Consider the following 19,319-nt stretch of genomic DNA (forward strand, 5'->3'; position numbering starts at 1 on the left):
ATTCTTTTTCATAATGACAACTCTAAGTCATTATGGAAACGTTAAGCTATTAATTTACCAAATATTCAAGGACACATTCACTCTGCCATGTATTGGAGAGGAAAAGATAAAACACTGCTCTTGCTCTCAAGAAACTCACAAATCAGGAAACACCTCTTCAGAAAGATTCCATTAAAAAATGGTTGAAATAACTTCAATAACATGAACAAAAAGGTCCCAGTTATTTGGCAATTCTTTTATATGAAACCTGTGATTTCCCAATAAAGCCAGGGAATAAAAACATGACTGTTCTATTTAAATTCTCATTCTTCTCCTTATAATAAGAACTACTTATGAAGGGCAGGAAGACCATGAAAAAATAGAATTAAGAGGGTCTAAAGCATCCCCGTCTCCTAAATGCAAAATGAAATCCAGGGAGAAGACACAGATTAGATAGGAGTAATATTACCTACCACTTGTCCACTCATAAAAGCTGCATGCATCTTTGACTTCCTTTTATCCTCAAAGCAACCCTCTGCAACTGTGAGTATGAATGTAACAAAGACCAGTAGGAATAAAATCCCCATTACCAGCTTCTGCTTCTGTTTTTTGCAAGGCCAAGGCCTGAGCACAGCATCCAAAAGTAGGTCCAGGAAGGACTGCCAAGACTCCGGGGTCTCCTCTGCCAGTGACCTCTGTGGCAGGATCCTTAGAGATCTTGGCCATATTTCTCTGAAAAAGAGTATCTTCACAGTTAATGCATGTAAAAATCTTTACACAATTCTCTATTTAAAATGATCATATTAAAAACATAAAAACACTGCCTGAAAAAAATCTTGCTTAAACCATCACCAGTATTTTTGTTAGGGTGTTTCAGGAATACTGTCATTACTATGACTTAGTCTACCATGACCATAATTTTCAAATTAGAACATTATCTGACAGAAGTCTGGTGGGCCAACTATGAGACAGATAGGAGATATAGTTTGCACACATATATATGAATTTAAGATATTTTAATGGTTTATGTGGTCAAATCACAATTGTTCTTAGAAATCTAAAATATTTTAAAAAAAAGAAATCTAGGATATTTTCACTGCAGCAGAGGTCAAACTCAGAAACTATATCAAACTTTTGTCTCCCACAAATTTAAAGTTTCATTTATATAGTAGGTTACATTTCTAAATACTTTAATATATACTGTCAACTTACAAGGAAGTTCTGTTGAATTCCAAAGTTAGAGAAACTGAAGCTAACCTAAACATTTTGCACAAAACTATTTCTTCACTAACATTTACTGAACACTTTCGGTGTTCTAGTCCCTTTTATAGCAATACAGCTACTAAAACCATTAATGGTGAAACATTCTTTTAAGGCAGTGTTTTTAGATTCTAGATGACTACTAAATCCCAAAGGAACAGAACAGGTGATCTTGAAAAAGGCACCTTGTTTAATTACTTAAAACCGACATATCAGCTTGATTCTAGAAGCCTCAGTTTTGATTATAAGAAACCCATTTAACTGGCTGTTGGAAAACCTACTTACAATGTGCATCAGAAGCAGAGGTCAGCAGTTACATAGAAAATGCAAACTCCAGGCAATCAAGGGGATATGAGGCTGAGGCCAAAAGGAGAAATAAAAGTTGAACGCTAAGGTAGCCAATGTTTCCAGATTTTACTCAAAATTGGAGAAAAGCCAAGGTGACAAAAATAGCAGAAGCAGCAACTTTCTTGTCTTAGTTTTAACTTGTCATTGGTGGTAAGGAAAGACAGAACAAGCATCCTTAAATTTGTTTGAAAATTCTGTTCCAATTGATATTTTTGCTTTTTGCATTTTTTCCCCCATCATGGCCAATTGTATTAATGTATTCCAATAAGGCATTAATTTTCTTGGAAACTTCATTTTTTATCTGATTGCATCCTGTCCATTTTAAAAAACTTTTGATCATCTAAGTTATTTCAAACAAGGACTTGTTTTTTTATATGTACTGATTATTTTTTCCTGGTTTAATTTTCACAAACAGTTCTAAAAATGACAAATTTAATAAACTATGATTCATAATTTCTTCATATTAATAGCACTTATATTGCAAACTTACAATCACTGGTTACAATCATTGCTTTACCTCAAGGTCCTGAGCTGGGATAGATCTTGAACAGCAGACAATCCAGTATTCTTCTATGACAAATGCCAGAGGAGGCATTTCAAAGTCACACTTTTTTCAGGAAAAGAATCTGATCCCACCCAACAAAAGCCACAAAAGTCTAAGTTCTTAACCAAATTATGTGATTCTGTCTCCATAGGCATGTTAGCAACATTAAGTCATCCAGATGATCTTAACACTGCTAGCACAATCAGAAACCCTATACAGAGACCCCAGAATTGAGTGTATATTGATAGAAAAAAGGTGTTATATTTTCCTGATCTTTGTAGCAGAGATTGCCTTTTCGGGAAAGTAAACGAGAAAGCACGTAACATGATTTTCTCATCTCTACTCACCCTTAACACTCGCTCTAAGTAATTCTTAGTTATTTTTCCAAAATTTTCAATTAAGTATTACGACCATTATTCATGGGAAGTGATCTTGCCCAGTTATTTTTACATTGAAAACAACTCTTAACTGGTTGCTTTCACATCTCTGAGAAATCAGAGTAATAGTATCAACTGGGGATACTATTGGGATGGGGTAAACTGATCTTTCAGGTAACTTTTGGGTATAAAATTCTGTACTATCTCAAACACAGGAGGCAGAAAGTCCAAGCCGTGTCATTTATACCCTACAAAACACTGGCAGTTACACTGGCAGTTACCAGTTATGCAGGTAACAGAGTAATTATCCTCAAGTGTAGGACTGGAACTCCGATTTTCTTTCCCAGCTTGTAACTTTCCAGTAAGTATTACTATCAAATGTTCAATCCTGCCTTGAAAATCATTAATCATGGTATCTTAATAAAACTTAACTCTTATGACTGTTCTCAAAACTTATAATATCGGCATTTTTTTCTACCTCTAATTCCAAATGTTGAAACTGGCTACATATCATTCTAGACTTTTCATGCATATCTCCTTTCTTTAATCATCAGATCTTTCACCAAAACTAAAAGCTAGTATCAGAGACTACTTAGACAACTGAAAGAATATCATTAACTCATTCTACATGCACAGATATAGTAGAGCAACAAAACTGGGCTTCAGAGTTTTGTATGAGTGATCCATACTTCTAACTGCTTGTTCTACATTTTTTGTACTTGGTTGGCATTTTTTTGCCTTTGTGACATAAATTCCTTGAGGGCAAGAAACAGGCTTCCAAACTCTTTAGAAGCTCTTAAGAAACCCTAGTTTAATATGATGCATATTTCTTGAAGTGCCCATGCCCAAGAAACAAAAATAGGAATGAGAGTTAATTCAGTTTCTCAAAGCTAGGCCCTTACAAAGGACAGCATATATTTTTTAGGAAAAAGAGGTCTACAGCCTAAAAGCTCTGTCTCATATTTGTGGCACCATGAAGAAGCAAAGCTTTTTGGCAAAAAGAAATGAAATCCTCTGGATTCACTACAAAAAGTTGTTAAACCACTGCTAAAAACTCAAGTTTCATGTCTACTAACCTGTAAAATGAAGAAAGGAAGAAAAAAGACCATATTCGACTTCTACAATCATCTCTGATATTTATTAATAGTGCTTTTCATTTATCAGGAACATACCTTTTCCCACTCGGAGTTGGCATTTTCTATAGCTAGGGAGAGGAGATCTCGAAAAGCTTTCTGTATGCAGGCCTTTAGTTTTTCAAAATATTGGGCAGACACCCATTTTGAAGAACAAGTTGACACGAGTTCCAAGAGTTGCTTGTTTTCTGAATCACTGACATGTTCCTTTTGGGTGTCCTTCAGGAGAAATTCAAGTACAGTGAGGATGTCTTCCTCATACTGATAGATTTCCAGTTGGATCCTCCTGGCTTCCTGCGCTGCCCATTCCCTACGACTCTGGTCTAGACATGTTTGCAATTCTGTCTCCTTCTGAAGAAGTAGTTCAGTTTTCTGTTTCACAAAGTCTTCTTTGGCTGCCGCAAGCACCTCATTAATTTTATTTCGATGATCATCTAAAAATTGCCGGTAATCTTGTTCATTTTGTTCTTGAATTTTGTGGATTTCTTCTTGCTTTTCTTTGTTCCATTCACTCCGGGCCTTTGCCAGCTCAGCCCTGACAACCACAGGGACTTCCTCATTCTTTAACTCAAGCTCTCTCTGGAGAGAATGAATCTTCTCTTCCAATTCTTTTCCAGGTATTCCACTTTTTTTCATATTTTCAAGCTCGTTTTTCCATTTCTCTTTAGCTTCAGAAATAGCAAATGATATCTAAAAGACATAACAATGCACATTTAAAATTCTTTGTGATCTCCTCATTAATTAAAAAATTACAGTAACTATTTGGGATAAGAAATTGTTCCTAAAATATACCTATATACTATAACCTAAGATCCTTTCCTTATTTTTTTTTAAAGACTTCATTTATTTATTTGAGAGAGAATGAGCAGAGGGAGGAAGAGAGGGAAAAGCAGAAGCAGACTCCCCACTGATCAGGGAGCCCAATGCGGGGCTCCATCCCAGGACCCAGGATCATGACCCAAGCCCAAGGCAGACGCTTAAATGACTGAGCCACCTAGGTGCCCCCTCTTCATTTTAAATGACCTAGTATTTTTGTCTTAAAACACCAGTTTCTTGAAAGAGAACTAGAAATTTAAACTGACCCCAAATATATGTAATTATACAATTACCCAAAATTAACTTCTGAAAAAAATTCCTATTAGTCTTACACAGATGTAGCCTCAAATTTTATCTATGTCCATGGCAAATGAAATATCTTCTTACATAAAGCAAAAGAAGCCACATAAAGAAATCTATAACATATACCTGCATAACTTGCAGACAAATATAACTGTATTTTAATGGAAGCACAGTGGTTAGCAGAGTTCATTAAATGACAATACCAGACAGAAAAAGTCATTTTACTCATTAATCTAATTTTCTGAAAGAATAAGAAGACTAGCAGATCACAGAGAGTAGTAGTACAAAACCAAGAAGTCCTAGGGAACCAAAAAGCCAAAGCTTGGCTCTAACCCCACCTCTGGCTGCCGAGAGCTGCCTAGCACGGTGCTTAACAGGGCAGGCTCTGGGGACACACTACCATAGGAAACTGACCAGCTGTGGGATCAAGGGCACAGTCCTCAATTTCTTTGAGCCTTAGGGTCCTCAATTATAAAATGGGGACCAATTATAATGCTTACCTGACAGAATTTTGTTAGGAATAAATGACAAAAGAAAAAAAATATCCATTTGAAGCCTTTAGTCTAGAGCCTGGCAGATAAGGACTCAATAAATGTTATGTCGTTCTTACTTTTGGCTGCATGGCCTTAGAAAAGTCACTTAATCTATTTTGTATATAATATGAGATTAATCACCTTAATCTCATAAGGTGCAGATCAGATAATGACCTTAACTCTCTTTTATAAATTCAAAAATGTCAAAAGCATATGTGTTAAAGCAAGCATTTCCAAAAGCTTGGCCTGGACAGTGATGATTGGTAGTAATCAGTACTATCTAAATGTATGCTCTGGCTGTTGAAATAGGGTTATTTCCTAAGTTTTCAGGTATTATATAATCTTAGCAAACACCTTCAACTAAAAAATTCTTAAATATGTTATAAACCTTTATTCAACAATGTATTCCTGAAGAGTTGCACATAAATCAAAATTTTTGAATTGTATTTTAAATTTTCTAAGGGAACCCACCATCTAAGATGAGCTTTACAAAAGAATGCACAGCAAAATTCTTTTGCTACCAGCAGGATAATTCAGTAGTGATGTGAAACATGTTTAAAGAGTGCTGTAAGGGAAAACAGGCTTGTCACCGTGGATACCTGAAAATCATTACCAGGTGACTTGGTGGAGGTGGAAGATCCTACAGAATTTGGATGACCTGTTGACCTCATCAAAAGTGTGTATCCTCTCACATGAAGTGGTGCAAAGCAAATTTGACAGCATTAAGCAACTCAGGGGTTTCCTGATAGTTGCTATACATTACATCACTTGAGAAGTCTTTAAAAATCCTAATACCCAGGCCACACCCTGTACCATTAAAACATTGAGCCTGGGGGATGGGAGACTGGCAACAGTATTTTTTAAAAGATCCTCTTCACTTTGACATTCAGAGCACTGGGCAGAAATCACATTGTGTCAACACCCTCCGTGGGCCTTCATGATGCTTTGTTTCAAGTCTTTCTAATGTGCAGCTAAAGTTTAGGAACCACTGAACCACCTTGACTCTGGTCAAAGTTGGACTCTGGACAAACTGGCTTTAAATTTTTACAGATCTTGAAGGATCATTCTAACCTTATAAGAACCCTCCAGCCAGTGCTATGAAACTGGCCCTTGCTCACCTTCTTTGGTTTGGAGGAAGGATCCACAAGACGTTAACATTATGTTTTGTGGCTCAATAATTATTTAGAAGAGTGCTGCTTACACCCCAGTGGCTCTAAAAACTTGCAGTGTTACATCACCTAGGAGTCTGTTAGACACACAAATTCTCAGGATTCTCTTAGGCCCACCATTTCAGAATCTCAAGGAAAAAAGCCCAGGAATCTGCTCTAACAAACCCTCCAGGGGGATCTCATGCCAGCTAAAGTTTGAGAATTAACACACTGTCCTCTGATTTCTGCATGTCTGCATTTACATATATCCAGGTCTTCTGGTTCTTAAGGAAAGATCTCTTGACTACTTTATTTTCTATATTCTACCCAACTTTATAATTCCTGACTTCAGAGCTCTGAAACACATGCACGTCCTCACATTATTTCCCTTTTCTCTTCCTCTTAAATTTCCTTTTGAAATATGTCAGCTTACTAAAAAGTATAGAGAATAATGCAATGAGCACCAGTGTGTACTATCACGTAACTTAAGAAGAATGTTAGAACAGTCTATTTGTGCTGAATTATTTCCCTAAGTAACCTGTGGAATAAGATTATAAATATGACATATGAAAAATTCACAATGTCTGTTGCACATATTATTTTCCAAAATGGTTGTAATATTGGGACAACAGTATGTACTTAATACTGCAATGTATTCTTTTGTATTATAATTAAGAAGACAGAATTTACACATGTGGCATAAAATAGTACCCTAAATTTGTTATTTGGACTTATGAAGATTGTATGTTCATTTTCTGCTGTACTTATCCACAGATTCTTGTTTTTCTCATAAATTTGTATTGTTTTTATCGTGTATTAGTATTAACATTTCTCATGTTTAAGATTATTTATTTATTTATTTGACAGAGAGAGAGAAAGAAAGAGAGAGAGCGCGCGACCACAAGCGGACAGAGTGGCAGGCAGAGGGAGAGAAAGTAGCAGACTTCCCACTGAGCAAGGAGCCCGATGTGGGGTCCTGATTCCAAGACTCTCAGATCATGACCTGAGCCAAAGGCAGACACTCAAATGACTGAGCCACCCAGGTGCCCCATTGTTTCCCGTGTTTAATTCCTTCATTTTCCTTTTTATTATCCTGTCACTTTTTTTTTTTTTTTAAAGATTTTATTTATTTATTTGACAGAGAGAAATTACAAGTAGATGGAGAGGCAGGCAGAGAGAGAGGGGGAAGCAGGCTTCCTGCTGAGCAGAGAGCCCGATGCGGGACTCGATCCCAGGACCCTGAGATCATGACCTGAGCCGAAGGCAGCGGCTTAACCCACTGAGCCACCCAGGCGCCCCACTTTTTTTTTAATTATAAAAGCAAAAATGTTTTAAATGTTTGTACCTATTTTATCTACTTACTTTATCTATCTTTGCTACTACGTCTGTTGTCCCAAAATTGAGTTATTATGGTAAAGATCTAAAATATCCCTGCTTTCCCCTATGTGCTTATTTAAAATGTTTTTCTTTTTTCCTTTTTTCTTTTCTTTGGTGGGCAGTAAAGCAAAACCTATTGATAGTTAAGTTTATTGACTGATAGTACAAAGCTCCTGGAGAGAGACCCAAGAGGGTTGCCCTAAAAATGTTTAACTTCTTAATAATTTAGCCTTTATTGTGATGCATGCTTGGGTAACCTTAATTTTTCCAAATTGCTCTCTGGCTATCATAAAAGCATTTATTATGGACATTGGGGAGGGTATGTGATTTGGTGAGTGCTGTGAAGTGTGTAAACCTGGTGATTCACAGACCTGTACCCCTGGGGATAAAAATATATGTTTATAAAAAATAAAAAATTAAAAAAAAAAAAAAAAAAGCATTTATTATGGAATAATTCCTTATCCCCTTGTTTTGAAACAATTAAGCTTTTATTCACAGTTGGTCCTATCTCTGAAGTATGTATAATACAGAATTCTCAAAAAGAATTCTCTTTTTGTGACTCAACACTAAATTGTCATTTTCCAACATATTCTATTATGTGTTAGGGTTGGACTACTATTTCTTTTCCAGAACATTTAAAAAATTTCTAGTCCTTTCCAAGTAAATTTTAGTATTATTGTGTCAAATTTCAAAACCATGTTCAGTTTACTGTCATTTTGATTAGAATTGGTTTACTCTAATAAATTGGGAGAATGCAAAATGATTTTGTTTCGGGTCAAACATGAGGTATCCGGAAAGGAGTGTTGGCTATTTTCCAAGACTATAAGACTACTGAGTGAGCACAGAGAACAAACCATGTGAAAGGATACTGCACGACTATTAATAAACAGATAAATACCTGCTCCGAATTTCTCCTAATGATAGGGCAAGATCAAATGGGATTCAGTTTCACAGTTACGGTTACCTTCCTGACTATGAGAGTTTCAGGACCCTAAAATATATTCTTTCTCCCTCAATATCTTGATGATGATAACAGACATCATCAGCCAGGCTCGGAGCTAATGTTCAACATGGATGATTGTACTTAATCCTTCCATAACCATCTGAGTAGATACAAATTCCCTGGACAAAGCTGGGAGGTCAGGAGAGAGGCCGTTGTGAAGCATCTCTCAAGGAGAGCGCTTACCCGTCTGGCCACAGTGATGTCTTGTTGTTCTTCCCACTTCTTCTGTTCTGCTCTGACATGTGCTTTATACTCTGCAAGGTCAGGCATTTCTTCCAGCCATCGATGACGAGCATTTTGCACAGCTGTTTCCACCTGCAATTGGTTATTGCAAGAGAAAGAGGTAAAGTGAGGTATTAACCTTCAGAAAGAGCCCATTTGCAAATAGCTACTACAATTTCATGTGTATTTCACACTGTACCACACTACATTAGTTACAGTGAGACTTCTAGTACTCCACCTTACCCCCAACAGTAGGTTCTCATCCTTCTGTTCAAAACTTCCCACACTGCCCCAAGTGAATGCCACCACAACAAGCAGAAATCTATAAATGTTCGACGGTCAATACTACTATTAGAAAGCTTCATACAAAGTACCAATGCCATTTCCAAAAAACTCCTCTATTTCTCTTGAGAAAAAGGAGAAGACATGCAGGAATGCTACTTGAGGTCAGCTGCTGTCTAGTAGCACACCAACCATATCCACAGTCCTCCTGCCTTACATATAAACACATTAACACATGCCAGCACACACCGATACTTTTTATAGCTTTGTCCCAGAACAAGTTTTCCTGTCTATTGTGAGTTTGCAACTAAAGAATGAAGGTGATGCATCGATTCAGGCAAAAATGTAAGACCTGAAGAATTATGAGGGCTACATGGTTGTAAATCTGTCACAGGTTACCACAAGATAATTAAGTACTCTTCCCTTATTTTGAAATACACACAGACACACATATACCCACATCCATACAAACATACAGAAACCAAGTTGACATAAGGGGCTGAACTGTTTTTGCAAAATGCTATATATATTTACAGGTAAATTCCAGGGAGTTAAAATTATGGGGAAAAGATAAAGTTCCTATAGAAATTTATATTCCTTAAAAAGTTATTATGACTACTTCCTTTCTACTACATCATGTTATTTATTTTTCTTCACAAGATCTGTGATTAGATATACACCAGAGCAGTATCCTTAAACATATCTCTTTGTCTGTAGAACATTTTCTTAACTCTGTTCAAACCTTAAACATTTCAGGAAATTATTTAACTGACAGAAGATGCCCTTGATACCATTATATATATCTGCCGATGTTTCCATTCCATAAGGATTCCCTATAAAATCACACAGAACAATTTAACAAAGAAGCAGAATGTCAAGTTTTTATCAAAAGTGGAATATACTTTTTTAACATATTACTTCAGGAATTATTTTAAGAGTTTTTAATCAGTGATAGCTCTAAAAGAGTAAATATAAACTAAAGAATGTTATATTAAGGTCCAGGAACCTTTGAGGGGCTAAATATCCTCTCAGGTGCTCTGTGAGGTCAAGACTATTTTCAAAATAATATTCAGACCTTTTCTTTTTTCACTCCCACTCATTCATGTGTGGACAACACAATGCTGCAGAGGCTACATGCTATATAGCATCTCATTGCTCTGACAGCCAATGGCAAGCACACTTCAGTATTCTTTTTTTAAAAATTTCTCAAAGTTATTTTCCAATACAGTAAATAGGTATAACACACACAGAAAAGCTCTTTAGGGTCTTACATTTTTTGAAAGTGTAAAGGCATCCTGAAACCAAAAAATCACCATAATAATACAGATAAAAAAGTATTAATTCTTTATTCCATTTATACAGAGCTATACTTTTCTCAGTATGACACTTTCGAAAACCAAGTAACATGGCCCAGTTAAATGGGAGCTAGTTGTCTGAGTGCTTGGTCCAAGGGGAGGCAATGGCACCGCTTTCTGGCAGGATATGGGATTGACAATGTCCCATTTGAGGGGCATGCCTGCAGATTCAACTCTGCAAGTCTCAATGTAAATACTGTTAAATAGCTTACTTGCTTTAAGTTTGTTTTTCTAGAACTACTTCAGTGAAGTATTTTCTGTAAAGTTAGATATGAAAGATACATAGTGAAATTGTGCTTCATTCAGCTGTAAAACCACCTTTAACCTTGATCATCCTAATGCTAGATTGCAAAAGGAGCAAATATTCTGAAAACTTAAAGAATACACAGAAAAACCAAGGGAGTAAAAGCTTTGTGACAGAAATATAATGAAGAAAATTTTAGTGACAACATATGAGGTTCTCTACCCTAGAATTCATAAAATTTTTTTAAAATATAAAGTTATGAGGGTGCCTGGGTGTCTCAGTCTGTTAAGCAGTTGCTTTCGGCTCAGGTCATGATCCCAGGGTCCTGGAATCGAGCCCTATTTCGGTTTCCTTGTTTGGCAAGGAACCTGCTTCTCTCTCTCCCTCTGCCTGCCTGTAGCTCCCCCGGCTTGTGTTCTCTCTATCTGTGTCAAAAAAAATAAAGTCTTAAAAAATATATATATATAAAGTTACAAACAAGTTCAATGGTACCATTTTACAGGTTTTCATTAATAGGCAGTTCCAATAATTTTGCAATAATAAAGCATTAATATTACCTGTTTGGCAATATTTTCACAGTATTTGAGTTCTAATTCAACCTCAAGTTTTTTCAAGCCCCCACTGATAGCTGTCTCCTTCTCTTGTTCTAAATCTTGCCGGATCTTCCGCGTTTGTTCTTCTAGCATGATTGCCATCTCTTTCTTGGCAATAACATCCATGGCGGTAACTTGATCAGTTTGGCTGCAACAATCTGAGGTCTTCTTTTTCAGGGCCTTTATGGTTTGATCCAGCTTAGACTGCCACTCCTTTTCAAGCTGTTGAATAAGTTCTTGTTTGATCTGTTTTCAGAAGAAAAATCATACAAAAAAAAATACTCAAATAAGCAAAAACTAGAATTAATAGCTAGCCAAAAGAGCAACCACAGCTGTGTTTGAAAACCATCTAGACATTGTTGTAGTAATTACATGAGATTTAGAAACTTGGTTGATGAAAATATATTCTCAAGTAAATCCTGAAAGTTACTGTGTATATACATGACATAAATCACATGGAGGATTTAAGTGTACTGCATAAGGTTAGGCTATCTCGCTCTCAAGATGCAACCTTCTGGAAGCTTTGACACCGCCACTATAAAGATGACATGATTCCTTTTTTTTTTTTTAGAAGAAAACTTCTATTAATATGTGGTTTTTTCCCCATCAACACCAGGCTTTCCACAAAGCAAGGACTGAGTTAAATCTAATTAATCAACCTAAAACTGAACAATCTAAAAACAGTTCTATTTATTAAACAGATTAGAATCTTGTTTGTTATGATACTAAGCTCTAGTGTTAGAGTTAACTGTAAATTCAAGAAGGGGGGAGGCAGAGTAGAAGAACGTGTTGTTGTTGTTTTTACTTTATTTTTTTCAGTGTTCCAAGATTGTTTATGCACCACACTCAGTGCTCCATACAGTACGTGCCCTCCTGAATACACACCACCAGGCCATCCCACCCTCCCACACCCACCCCAAAACCCTCAGTTTGTTTCTCAGAGTCCACAGTCTCTCATGGTTTGTTTCCCCTCTGATTCCCCCAACTCACTTCTCCTCTCCATCTCCCACTGTCCTCCATGTTATTCCTTGTGCTCCACAAGTAAGTCAGAAGAGTGTTTTAATGAAAGCTTTCTACTTTCAACAAAATGCTACGATGCATCCAAACACAGTCAGTCTTAGGCAAAAATGTGATACAGCAGAACTTGCTTTTTCTTTTTCCTGTTTTCTACCTTCTGGGTATCCAGAGTTCTTGAACCACTTCCCTGGCTACCACATTCCCAGATCGTATTGGTTCATTTGAAATGGCAACCTGTGTAAGGGTTTATGCTTTCCTGACAGTCTCCCCAAAACATTAGCTATCTCATCCTTCTTGTAAAAACTGGTGAGCAAATTCAACGAAAAACAATTTGCGACAATGTAAAAATAGGGAATTTGTGTTGTGCTACCCAGATTTTATATATATAAATACATACAACATATATATTCTAGAATATATATTTTTATATTAAAACATGACAAGTAAAAGAATTTCAGGTGCCAGCACTAGACTGATGAATTGCTCTTGGGGATGTGGAAAGCAGGAAAGGCAGAAAGAAAGAACAGTGGTCTACTAATCCACTTTTAGGTGGTACCAATTCCAATTAATAGCGATCTTGTACTTAAAAGAACCTAGTTTCAATAAGTGTGAAAATTTATTTCATTTCTAAGTTTTCTAGATCATAAACTGATTCTAAATTTTGTAGAAAACTACTAGCAATCTCATTTGCTACTTAGGTAACAAAGGTAATGTTTTGTGCTTCTGAGCCTGTCTAGTCATTACTTCTTTCTTCTAATCTACAATACAGGGTATTTATTTCTTATTATAGACTGTTCTGGAGTTATCTGAACCATTCCCCAATATGAAATTAGATGTGGATTTCATTTTGAGGAATCAAAAAAGTGCTCCTCCAAAATCCATTATATCCTGAATTGGGTTGAAGAGTTACGGGGCAGGGGGAGTTTTAAAAAAATAAAAGCTTACTAGTGTAAGCTGCCAATGGCCCAATTCTGAGACATAAAATAAATGATTACGTATGTACTTGGCAATTAAAAATTGTGTTCAGGAAAAACTGTTCTCTACAGTTAATACTACCCTTTTTAAACATGGTGACTAGAAAGAAATTTTAACCCACACCTCTTTCTGCTCCTCATCCCAGAGTGATTTGGCTAACACCACTTCATTTTCAACCTGTTGCTTAATATCAGTTTCTTGTTCTTTCAGCCACTTGTTCTTTTCCATCATTAGGGTATCTTGGTACTTTTCTTCAAGATCCACCTGCAGTTTGCTTACATATTCTTCTCTTTCCTCCAATAGCGGTCTTTTTAAACAAAATTCAAGTAAATCTCTCTGTACGAACTAATACTCTTCAAGTCAAATATATAAAATGATGGCTACATGCACGTAATAGCAACAGAGACAAATGATCTTCCTACATGCTAACTCTATCTGCTTAGTGAACTGTCTTGTGAAGACTTTAGACCTCAAATATTGGATAAAAAAATGTATATATGGCTATATAAAAAGAAAAAGCATCTAACTATTCAATAAATAAATTCCCAGAACACCAACTTTTTAAAAAAGTGAAACTGACATTTACATTTACACCTTACCCATCACGGGACCCATTAGATATTATAGCCCAGAAATAAAATGTATACTTCTCAAAGACTTATAATCCAATGCAAGTCAAAAATTATTGCTCTATCTTAAAAGTTACGCATCCTATAATAAATTCAGATTGGTATTATTTTTTTTCACTATCAAAGACAAAATTTTTTATCACAACCAGCTAAAGCATTATCAAATAGCTTGATATTTGATATCAAGGGCCAGATAAAGTCTAATAATTTAAGTATTACTATAACATTATCTACTTAATGTTATAGGAATCCAGTTGATCAAAAAACTCTAATAAAGGTCTACCACTCAGGGGTCGAAATAACCTGTAACAGTTTTGTTTTGGAAATTTTCAGAAATGGTTCTCTGGACATTCCACTGAGATCCCACTGAAGCCCACAGAATGTCATGCCTGAGAAGTGTACATGTGCCATTCCTACTGCCAAGCAGCAACAGAGCTCGGGCTCGGTGTCTCTTTACCATTAGTTCCGATTTAGGACTAGCTGGTTGTCTGAGTTTTTTTCTGGTTTACACCTGACCTGGCTTATTTTGGTCTGGATTGCCGTCTGATGCCTTTCTACCAATGGCAGGTGCCAAAAAGATACCACCTAGTTTTGCTCAGTGTTGCATGGTTGCATGGTTTCGGAAATTCTCTGGTAACTAAAGGATCCATTTACTCACACTCAAGTCATGGAAACTACAGTTGTACTAATACTATAGGACAGTCTCCATCACATGGCTGAGTTGTCTAGGCTCATATCATATATCACTGTTATTTTTTGTTGACTTTAGAAAGAATTCTCAAATTATCTTACTTGTGTACATCTATCCTTCAGGAGTTGTTTCCATATGAATCTACATTTCCTTTAGACTCACTACCAATTTTCTGTGTATTTGTATGTTTGTGTATAGATCAGCTTTGCTACATAGTAAGCCAGCCAAAATTTAATAAAACTAAACTAAAATAGCAAACATCTATTATTTCTCATGATTCTCTGGGTCAGCTGGGTGGTGGTTCTGACCTAAGTCAATGCTGCTGATCTCTGCAAGCAGTTGAGGTTATATGGTCTAAGATGGCCTCACTCACATGTCTGGGTATTAGCTTAATGTCTGGCTAGAAGGATGACTTGGTCACATGGGTCATCACCCAGCAAGTTATCCCAGATCATTCACATGGTGGTGGTCACAGTGTTCCTCAGAGTGTCAAACTTATAAGCTCCAATGCACAAGTGCTTTTTAAGGCTCTTTTTGCGTATACTAATGTCCCATTGCCCAAAGTAAGTCACGCAGCTAAGATCAGATTCAAGGGATGACAAATAGACCACTTCTTACTGAGAATAGCCACAAAGTCACACTATAATACTATAGCATGCATTCACTGACGGGAAGAACATGTGGCCATTTTTGCAATCTACCACAATGAGGAAAACCTTGCTTTCCTCTCCTTATAGAAGTAAAGTAATAGACCTATTGAGCACCGGGGACCTGCCATTTGAACATCCTACACGGGAATACCTAATTTTTAAAGTTTTATCATTAAAGGAAAGTAAATTTCTGGATAGCTTTAAAACATTTAAACTTTGCATGCCCAAGACAGCAAAAGAATTCTAACTTCTAAGGAATGACTTAGCATGTATTACAATTTGTATAAATGAGTCTTAAGGTATATGGAAATGACATTATGAATGGGAATACTGCCCACCTTTGCCTTTTCTGCAAATTCATGACCTCCAATGATTACTACCGTCTGAAGGGCTGTGTGTCTACATTTTTCCCATTCTCTGAACAAGCCAGGCTAACATGTGAGGGAAGTTCTCTGTGTTTTAATAAAAGTTTTAAAACTTGGAATTGAGTTCTACTTAACCCACAGTCTGACTCAATAAGTGTTTCAGAAAAGAACATATATGGAACAGGAAAATAAACCCTAGGATTCTTGGGGTTACCTATCTTATAAATTCTGTATCCAGACTAAGTTACTGACCTGAAAGCCAACTGCAGGGAAAATGGCTATGTCCTGCCGAGAAGGACTACCCTGAAGTTCCCTAGCTTGCTTGAGTTTAGTAAGAGTCTTCCATGGTGTGCGTATGAGACATTTCCTAGGAAAACAGATTGGTATATCTTTGCCTACCTCTGGAGGATATGAAAAGATTAATAAATTTCTCTCAAACTTAAAATTCTGTTCTGTCTGACTTACGAAGATCACTAAATTTTATAATGGGTTTGTGTAAGTCTAAATAAAAAACTAAGGTATTCCCAGAGAAGGAATGAATTCTACTTCTCATGTGGTTAAGGACTTGGGCCCTCTCAGTGGGGTGGGTATAACTACAAAGGGCTAGTACAAGGCAGTCTTGTAGGGTGGTAAGTCTTCTATACCCTCATCACTCCATACCTGTGTTAAATCCTGTGTTAAAAGTGTATAGAACTCTAAACCAGATTAAAAGTCAATTTCACTGTATGACAATTTGAAATTTTTAAAGAAAAATATTTAACCTCTAAGTTTTTTGGAAGGGCCAAATCGCAGTTTAACTTTCCTTCCTGCTGTGGTGTGCAAGCATTCATGAGCCAGTGTCATATCTGCTGTTAACTGCAAGTGGCTCATTATAGGAGATCCAGTTTTATAGCTAAACTGATTCTTTTAAAAGTATCAAAAAATATATTCCTGAAAGGAATGACCTCTTTGAGAGAAGTGTTCTTCTGTTCTTTGTCAATTTATATATTTAAAAAGAAATAATCCTAGTAGAGATCTCCCCCCATTTTAATTTTTTTAAACATTACTGAAAAGTTCTTAATTTCTAAGTAATTTAATATCCCTTTTAAATTTTATACTGCCAGCACTAACTCAAATAGCTCCCTTTAGAAGTTCTTTTTCCATTAGATGATATGTGTACATGGCATGTTTTTTATCATACTAATCTACTCAAAAATAATCAAAATATTAAATGAGCTGAATTCCTCACCTGCTCTTTACTAATTCTTTTTAAGTCTGTAGTAGCAATAGCCTGCTTTAATGTAACTTTGTTCAGACAACCTCTGTATAGAACATTTACTCAAGCCTTTAAAAATATTTTCTAATCTTGACGCAGATGGCTTTCAAATTGTGGTCTGTAGGCTGGTCCAAAGTGGAAGGGAGAGTCAGACGTGTGTCTGGATGAGACTCCCGCCAGGACAGAGAAGAAAAGAGAGGTGACTGTTTACATGTGATTTTACTCCTGGACACTCACCAATAGCAACTTCGAAGATTCAGGCAGGAGGAGGGAGTAGAGTAGCCCCTCTGGCTTCCCTAAAAATGAGAAATTCCCTGAAAGATTGGGTCACACTAACAGTGTGACCTTGCTCTCCATAGCTCCATAAGTTCCAAGTTCAAATTCCTGCCCTTCTTCCCAGAAGAAGAAAATGATACTTAGGTACTGAGAGAGAAGTGGGTCAGAGGAAAATGTGTCTGAGGGAATATTTTGTGCAGTGCTCACAGGACTAGGCAGGTTTGCCTGCAGCCAACAAATGACTGCAAAACAAGGATCCCTGGGTTTCAGAGTCAAAGTGACTTGCGTCCATTCTTATTTATTTATTTATTTATTTGTTTGTTTGTTTTTAGAACCCTGTTTTGCCTCTTAGAATAAGTATGTAAGGAAGAATCCTTTTCTTCTATATGTACGACATTTTCTACTTAGGCTTTACTAACCATCTCAATACTTACTATACGTTGTGAGCTATACTGATGTGATATAGCCAAAAGCAAAGGGACTTCGTATGCTTCCCCAGTTCACAAGACAAGAAGTGCATTGGTTTCCACAACAATAGTGAGGCCAGAGGGATGAGATGGAACAAAGAGAACATGAACTTGTCCCATACCTTCTCCTGAGCCTGTTGCTCCTTTTCAATGGTCTTCCTGAGAGTCGATTCCAGGTCATCCTTCTCTCTGCACACCTCCAGGTAACATTCTTGCACAGCAGTCATCTCCTTATTCATCTTGTCTAAGTCAGACCTTGGATACACAAAACCGGCAACTAAATGACCACAAAATAATACAAGGGCTGCAAAACAATTTTCCTCTCAAGTATGGAACAGAATACTGTCTCTACAGCATAAAGGGTAGCTACACGCTCCTGTTCTTACCTAAGTTGCAATCGAGCCCCCTCATAAACTTCAAAGAGCTGCTGCTTCTCCAGAGCATGCTTTGCTAGGAGGCTTTCCCGAATTTGGGCTTTCATGGCTTCATGGTGCTGCTGGTAAGTCCTCTCACACCTAGAAACAGAAAAGAGACAGTAGAATCTGTGGCAGTACCCAGTGTTACTAGAAACACCAAGATGAACTGGTGTCTTTTCCTTCCTTCCCTATCCACTCCCTCCCTCTGATGCAACTTATAATCAAGGTCAGGTTGGTTTTCCCCAACCAAAAGTGGTAATAATTAATTCCCAATTGATGAGCTTAAAGAATCTTCAAAATCGTCTTTCCTCTGTTTCTAGAGAAAAATTAGAAACTTGGACAAGAAAATGCCCCAATCCTTCACACAGATAATGGTCTTTGGTTGAGGATTATTGACAAAAAATTAATTGAAATAGGGTACAGTTCCAAAATCCCAAGGTATCTAGATTAAATGTAAATACTAGAAATACCCAACTCACAAGTAAGTTATGCTCCAAAAATCTGTTTCCAAGTTTATGATTTGGTATTTGGAAGACATATTCCCTCCCACAGATTTCTTCCTAATAAAGAATAGTTTCCCAGACAGTCTATAAAAACCATAAAGCTATACTATTTCAATGAACTAGTTTTGATGATGCTATAGAACCCAACCCACTACACGACATCATTCCCATGGAAAATGTGTTCCGAATTCTAATTTGAGAAGCCAGGGACTCCCTCTTCTTCTAAGATCTCAGCAGGGAGGGTTCACTCCATAACTTCTCTTGAATCTTTCTTTTTTTTCTAAGCAGGGACAGGAGGGCAGAGAGTGGAGGCAGGCATTAGATCTCTATGTAGACTTTACCTATCCACAGCCTCCTGTTTATCACGGTCAAAATCTTGTACCATTTGTCTCATCTGACTACATAAGTCTTGATTTGTATTTCTCAGTTTTTCTTCAGTTTCTTTAAGTTCCTAGATACAAAAGAATAAAGTAGTTAGAGGATATAAACATCATTTTCACTGATTAGTCCAATCTTCTCTTTTAAGATCCTCTGTGCTTTATCTCTACCCTGTAACAT

At 36.8% G+C, this 19,319-nt stretch overlaps 1 protein-coding gene across 5 annotated transcripts in view; it reads right to left on the minus strand.

Annotated features, from left to right (window-relative positions):
- Nucleotides 1-19,319, minus strand: part of CEP152 (centrosomal protein 152) — a 96,694-nt gene that overhangs the window by 18,066 nt on the left and 59,309 nt on the right. For all 5 annotated transcript variants that reach the window (XM_013055514.2, XM_013055515.2, XM_004751343.3 and 2 more), the window contains exons 15-21: nucleotides 19,103-19,212; nucleotides 18,229-18,357; nucleotides 17,965-18,097; nucleotides 11,482-11,763; nucleotides 9,005-9,136; nucleotides 3,681-4,331; nucleotides 570-711 (exon numbers count right to left, since the gene is read on the minus strand). In XM_013055514.2, the coding sequence (XP_012910968.1) occupies nucleotides 570-711; nucleotides 3,681-4,331; nucleotides 9,005-9,136; nucleotides 11,482-11,763; nucleotides 17,965-18,097; nucleotides 18,229-18,357; nucleotides 19,103-19,212 (1,579 nt within the window). The remainder of the gene's footprint in view (nucleotides 1-569; nucleotides 712-3,680; nucleotides 4,332-9,004; nucleotides 9,137-11,481; nucleotides 11,764-17,964; nucleotides 18,098-18,228; nucleotides 18,358-19,102; nucleotides 19,213-19,319) is intronic.

This window comes from Mustela putorius, unplaced genomic scaffold (genome assembly GCF_011764305.1).
Source record: "Mustela putorius furo isolate JIRA1106 unplaced genomic scaffold, ASM1176430v1.1 tig00003898_pilon_pilon_pilon, whole genome shotgun sequence".
NCBI lineage: Eukaryota > Metazoa > Chordata > Mammalia > Carnivora > Mustelidae > Mustela > Mustela putorius.